General features: G+C 50.9%; 1 protein-coding gene across 1 annotated transcript in view; it reads right to left on the reverse strand.

The window, feature by feature from the left end:
- MN1 (MN1 proto-oncogene, transcriptional regulator) overlaps positions 1-6,748 on the reverse strand; it is a 43,449-nt gene that overhangs the window by 34,487 nt on the left and 2,214 nt on the right. The window contains 1 exon segment of the mRNA XM_024741565.1: positions 5,265-6,748. This exon segment is cut by the window's right edge and continues 34 nt beyond it. Within this exon segment, the coding sequence (XP_024597333.1) occupies positions 5,265-6,748 (1,484 nt within the window).

Raw genomic sequence — 6,748 nt, forward strand, 5'->3', positions numbered from 1 at the left:
CCCACGCTGAAGTGCCTGGGCCCTGCTCTCCTCCTGTGGGCTGCAGATAGACCCAGACCGGACATGGCACCTCAGCCACACCCTTTCAAGCCAGCCCCCAGACCACTTTGCTGGGCCCCAGGGTGTACCAGAAGGCAAGGAAACTTGAAAATTTTTCCCCAAATGTCTCTCTTCTCAATCATGCACTCATGTATGTATCAACATGTCCGCCACTAGCAATCAAAACCCACACTCAAATCTGTCCACCCAAGACACGCCTAAAAATAGACATCATCCTAAAACAAACACATCGCTGGGCAAGTCAAAATCTGACTTGAGTCAAGACGATGAAGCTGGGTTATTCCTGCCCTTCCAGACTGAAGACTTGGGTGGAACAAGCAGAGGGGCATCGAGGGAAGAATACAAGGTGCACCCACTAGTTACAGGGGACCCCCCTCACCAATAGATTCAGGTCCCCTCTGGCACAAGAGGTTTGGTGTTTTTATATTGCAGTGTGCTTGGGAGGCCTACTTGCCCTTACACACTCCCCAGACATTTGATCCTATTACATAAAGCTATCGACTTTTAATCTCTAAGATTAACCAAACCGAGGCAAATACCGTATTCCTAACTAGAAATATTTATCTCCTAAATGCTTTCGGCAAAGCATATCACTCCCTGGGCAAAGAACACGACCCAAGGTTATTGTCACTCAAGTGGACAGAAAGGTGATTTTGCTAAAGCTTCCAGCATGGAGTGAGTTCAGGAGATCCTGTGAAATCCCAAGGATACACTCAAGTTTGCCCTTCCAGAGTGGGAAGAATTTCCCTCCTCTAATTTCACCTGGTCCTCCTGGACTGTTTATTAAAGATGTATATTTTATATCAGCAGAGAGTATCAAGTAACTTCTTGGCAAGGGCAGCCATATTTTCAGGACCTATTAAGATTTCCTTTGGAAATTTAAATACCTCTGTCAGGCAAACAAAATCATATAAGGAATCACAGAATTTCATTTCTAGAAAGAGAAATTAGATTAACCAACCCTCACTCCTTTCCTAGAAATCTCAATAAAATAGAGGTACATTGCAACAGTCTCTTACTTCCGGTCTGAAGGGGCCTCACAAGAAATCTAACTGAATTTAGATTTAAATTAAGAGAGCTAAAGAAAGCAATCCTGAGAAAATGCCTTCAATCTATAAATATTGTATAGATATATATATAGGAGAATATATAAGTATATATTACATATTAGAAGGCAGAGGCTATTTAAAATCAAAACAGCCAGAAAAATCCAGTGGCAGAAACCATAAGTTCATCACCAATAAGCTTCAGGCCCTTAGAAATCCTTGTCCTTTATTAATATTTAGTAGAAATGTATAATTGCAGTTGTGTGCTAGGTGGGGATTTTATGTCAGGATGCGGGCAAAGAAGACTGGTTTATTACAACCATGAAATATTGAACAAGCACCAAAGAAGAGTAGTAGTATGTCCCAGACTAGCCAGGGAGCAGGCAGACCCAGACCGTCAGCTGCACAAAGGGGGCTCCTATCTGTTTACATCACCCCTGATTAACACCTGCGAAGTTTTGGGTTACACCTTCCGGATGCTGCAAAAGTCACATGAAGGCATGCAACCCGTGCTAGGTGATTTTTGGGGGAAATAGGAGTGCGAGGTTCCATGCCTTCCCAAAACCACTTTGAGGGAGCCTTAAAAATTTCTCTCCACGGTGTAAGGAGTGAGGGAAATGACTCAGAAAAACGGCACTAGGAGCCCTCCGGCTCTTACCCCAAGCCTGCCCCATGTCTAAGGAAATTCAATGTTCAAATCCTGCCTGACTTGTATTTCTTAGCACTGCTTACTGTGTTCCGACTGGAACACTGAGAGAAGCATGAAATTCCAAAAATTTCTCCCACATCACTGTAAAAATATCATACCTCCAAAAGGGGCAGAATTGCATGCAAAAGTGTGTACAGAGACCTCTCCTGTTTCACGGTGTGTGAAAGAGCGTTTCTAGACATCTCCGGATTTCAAGATAGAGAACAACCAACGGACTGGAAGTTTGGCAATGGTAAACTTATTACGGGAATACAGTTAATTCAAGTTTTGAAAATTGTAAGGGGTTGGGGGGGGCGGGGGACATACTCTTTTAGGCTTAATATCCTTTATCTACAAACTATCATTATTTCTCCTCTGTTTTGAAATTCCTCCATAGCCACACAGCTATTACAAAGATAGGTGGGTGATTTTGCAAACAAATTTCAAATTTATGCGATCCTCGCTGATTTAATAGATGTCTGAATAGGCCCAAACTCAGGCTGGTTTTTTCTTTTGTTGTTGTCCTTCCCTGTGCACAACCTCACCCCTCCCCCACCCCAACTTTGTGCAAACAGAATCTCATGATGAGACGTAGAGTTTTATGATATAAGAGTTGTTTGGCGGGTTAGGAAGTCAGAGGAAGTGTAATTTGGAGAGGCTTACTTTCCTGGTTAAAAAAAAAAAAAATCATCATCACATGTGATTCTGGCCTAGACTTTGTGAGAAGTGTTACTTGCCAGTAGAGTTCCCTCCCCTCCAGAGGACATCTAAACCCCATAAGACAATCTGGGCACGTCCCAGTGGCTACACAGCTTGTGCCGTTCTAAAGACTTATTCGTTCTCTCCAACCTGAGCACGATCATTTTGTTAAAGACCGACTAGTATTTTGTCACCGGAGCGAAGAATTTCAGAAACAGTGTTAATATTTAATCACATTAGTACTGGCGTGTTTTATGGCGTGACAAAATAAAATATCATTACAAAATTGGGCTTTGCCTGAAAGGTCGGGGGCAGGCGGTCAAAGAAAGTGCTCGCTGGGGCTGGAACCTGGAAAAGGTATATTCAAAGCTGCTTCATGGCTGATGGGACCCTGGGCATGTGTTTACGGAAAAGCGGGACGCTTTCCTTTCAATTCTTTTTTTTCTCAACTCTATTTCAAAGTGGTGCACTTCACTCTGATTTTCAGCCAGGGCACTCGGGGGCCCGTTGAAGGCTCTGTGTACCTATTTATACAACATATGCAGATGGAGCTGCAGGGTGTTATCATAATGAAAAGTTTAATCATCCTTATTTACTACCAGTAAGGGGGCAGGAATCATATGCAGATACCTCATAAAGCCTTAACTAGCAGCCCCAAGGCTGTAGAAGCTGCGAGTGACCTCAATTCGGGGCTTTATCTAGGAAACTGTCCTTCCCACATCACAGAGTGGAAAACAAAGGAGGTCAAGTGGGTGTCCCTGCCGAGGCTTCTAAGGCGGCCAGCCCTGAAGCCGGTCCCTGGAGGAAGTTTCCGTCTCCCGTATGCAGGGGAGGGCTGAGTTTAGTATACAGGGGAAATCAACCCCAAAGTGACTAGCGTCTGTTTCCAAAAAAATATTTTCCTTCGTCTGACTGTGATAATGAAACAAACAAAACAAAACATTTCTTTAATGACATTTCTTCATTCACAGTCTGCGTTTTTTTTCTGCAAAGGACATTAGTCAGACTGGGAAGGGAACAGTGCAACACCTTAAAAAAATCTCGTTAAAACCACCCAATTCCTCTGCACCTAAGGCCCTTCAAACGACTTGCAGGCAAAGCGTTACCGGTTTTTCTTTATTAATTCTCTAAATCGTGGGGTTTTTTTTTTGTTTTTAACTCTTCTCACCCCATTTTGGCCAATGTGAAACTAACCAATTTATGGCCTTGCCTGGGAGAAGCCTGGAGAATGCTGATGCTGGCCGCAGCGTCTGCTGTGCATGCTAAACACCCAGCTTCAAATGAGAGAGCGGCGTCCCGGGCTGGGCAGTAGGCGAACAAAGAGAAAAGCAGCAAGGCCGCATTCATGAATTAGAAAACCCAAGCGGGAAAGCTACCCGGGACAGGCGGGCGTGAAAGCCCGGAGTTCTGAGCCACCCAACTCCTGCCGCACTTCCCCCCCCCCTCCCCCCCCCCCCATCCCCTTCTCCTAAAACCTACCATCACCTTAAACCCTGGGTCAAGAGATGGCAAGATGCAGGATGTGGACTAGGAAAACTAAGGCAGAGGAAAAGAACCTTAAGAGAAGGCGAGGATGGGGGATGTATTTTTTTAAGACACGGTTAAATCGCCAGCTACTGACTCCATGGTAACATTCAGCCTGGTGAAACCAAGGAAATCCAGTGAGTATTTAAAAGAAAAAGGTAGGCATTGTGGGGGTGGGGGTGGGGGGGGTGAGGTAGGAAATGACGTTACGTAAAAAGGCCCCATTAAAAAATAAAATGGACAGCTACCGCAGCCCAGTCGTGTTTAGGTTAAAAAAAAAACTATTATTATTTTATCGGCAATGGTGGTCCATTTACTGACACCCCCCCCACCCACCTTAAAGGCCTCCAGGCCTGGTGGGGAAAGAGCGCTTAGAATGCAAAGGAGAACCCGGACGGACATCTGTCACCAAAGCCAGGCGAGATATTGACAAACGCGGGTCCTTTGTGTCTTAAGAATATATATCCATATCCCCATACACAAATGAAGCCCTGGCCGATTGGTCTGGTCTCTGCCAAGTGGACCCCACTCCAGCCCAGGCCCCCCCATCAAATGTCAGGGAGGTGCACTCTGAAGACTGCCTGCCTCCTACCATCCCGACAGGTCTCCAGTTTTTCAATGAAACTCTAATAGTTAAGAAGAGACAAAACAGTTATTCATTAGGAACAAAGGTCAAATTAGGCGTTGCCTCTGAATGATGCTGCAGACAACAGAACTGGTAACTTTTTTTTCCCAAAGATGCTGGCACACAGAAGGGAACTCAAGCTGAAGGTTGGCTGACTAGGAAAAGGTGGGGAGGCATTAACACAACTTCCCAGGTGTCCTGCCAGGAAGGGGGGGTGGGGTGGGTGGCAAACAACTCCTGAAAAGTGGAACGAGCCTGAATGTTGAAGGTGAGGAGGGGGTCTGAGTGTGAAAGGGAAGGGGCCCAGTGCTCTGGGGACCCAGTAACTCAGCTAAAACTTGAGGGGGTGGGGCTCTACAATAATCCCCAAAGGGCTTCCGCCTAAATTGTTACCACCCTCTGGAACCAGAATCTACCTGGCAGCACCTGGGGGGAGGGAAGGGGTCTGCCCACAGAGCCCTAGGTGTAACCAAAGTAAGGGTACCCAGCTCTGAACTGCGCCCTCCTGACCCCAAGGAACACTACCCTTTCATGGAGCCTTCAAGGCAGAAGCTAAGGCCTGCAATGGGGGTGGGGCGGGTATCCACCAGGTGAGAAGGGAACAGGGAATGAGTGCATATACCTTCTTTGCTGTTGGGGTTCTGGGGTTTGGCCTTCTCCCAGGGTGCCAGCGTCTTGTCCTCCTCTGCGCCGTCCACCAAAGCCTTGTCGGCCGGCAGGTACCAGGTGGCGCTGTGCTCTGCCATCAGCGAGTCCAGATCGATGGTGCTCATGGCGCTCTTGACGGCCTCGGAGCAGCAGCTGCCCAGCTCACTGTCACCATTCTGCGCACCAGAAGCCCCCACAGCACACTCACCCTTTTTGCCACCTTTGAGCCCCAGGGGCTGGTCCTCAGAGATGCTGAACTGCTGCCTCTGCAGCTGGATCTGTGCCTGGAGGATCTCCAGGGGGTGGATCTCGTCAGGCGGCGGTGCGCCGCTGCTGCTCGTTGGGGTCCGGACCTGCTCCAGGCCCGGCGTGCCGGGATGGCCCGTGCCCCCGCCGCCGTAGCTGTCGGGGGTGGAGGTAGAGGTAGACAAGATGCCCAGGCCAAGCGGGGCTGGGGGCGCCTTCGGTCCATGTTCCCCGGCGCCCAACCCGCGGGGAGGGAGTTTGGGCGAGCCTGTCACCAGAGGGCTCCTACTCGCTTTGGCCAGGGCTGGGGGGTTGTCGGAGCTGGATGACACCTCGTCCTCGTTGGCGTAGCTCGTGCTCACCTCGTCCGAGGCGAAATCGCCCGCGTGCGGGGAACTACCGTCCGACTTTGCCCCACCGTCCAGGGACGCCATGAGGTCCGGCTGGTCCCCCAGGAGCAACTCGGCCCCCTTCCCCCACGAAGGCGACGTGAGCGCCTTCTCATGAGGCGTAGGCGCCCCGCGCGCCTCGCCTGTGGAGCTTCCCCCGACGGCTGCGCCTGGCGCCTGCTGTTGCCCTGGGCTCACTCCAGGCGCGCCCCCGCTGTCCGGCGCTGCCGAGTACTTGTCGAAGAAGGTCCCGGGGCTCACGTGTCCACTGTCCCTTTTTCTGCGACCCCGTCCCCGGCCGCCGCCCCCGGGAACCGGCTTGCCGTCGTTCCCCGACGTTGATTCCAGGGTGTAGTTGGGGGAGAGGCTGGTGCCATCTCCCTGGGCGGGCGGATTGGGCGGCCCAGAGGCTTTGGAGCCGCTGCTACTGGTCCCCGACTGGCCTCCGGGCCCTGGGGCCCCAGGAGCAGTCCCTCCTGGGAAGTAATCCGAGCCCGGGTTGCTGGCCATGGCCGCGCCGTCGGTCTCGTTCTGGCTCAGTTTCCTCTTGCCCTCGGGCGGGTTCTTCTTGTTGAAGGTAACATTGAGGTTGGGGGCCCCGAGGCTGGCGATCATGTTCTGGCAGGCTGTGGAGAGGGCGGCCAGGCAACTCTGGCCGAACAGGTTGTCCTTGGAGCTGGGCTTGTTGAAGGAGCCCAGCGAGAGCGCGCCCAGCTTACTGGCCGAGGTGCGCTGGCTGGGCTGGAAATCAGGCTGCGGCGGGTATGCGCCCCCGCCGCCGCCGCCGCCGCCGCCCGTGCTGCCGCCGCCCCCGCCCGCGCTC

Source organism: Neophocaena asiaeorientalis, unplaced genomic scaffold (assembly GCF_003031525.2).
Source record: "Neophocaena asiaeorientalis asiaeorientalis breed wild unplaced genomic scaffold, Neophocaena_asiaeorientalis_V1.1 scaffold648, whole genome shotgun sequence".
Taxonomy (NCBI): Eukaryota; Metazoa; Chordata; class Mammalia; order Artiodactyla; family Phocoenidae; genus Neophocaena; species Neophocaena asiaeorientalis.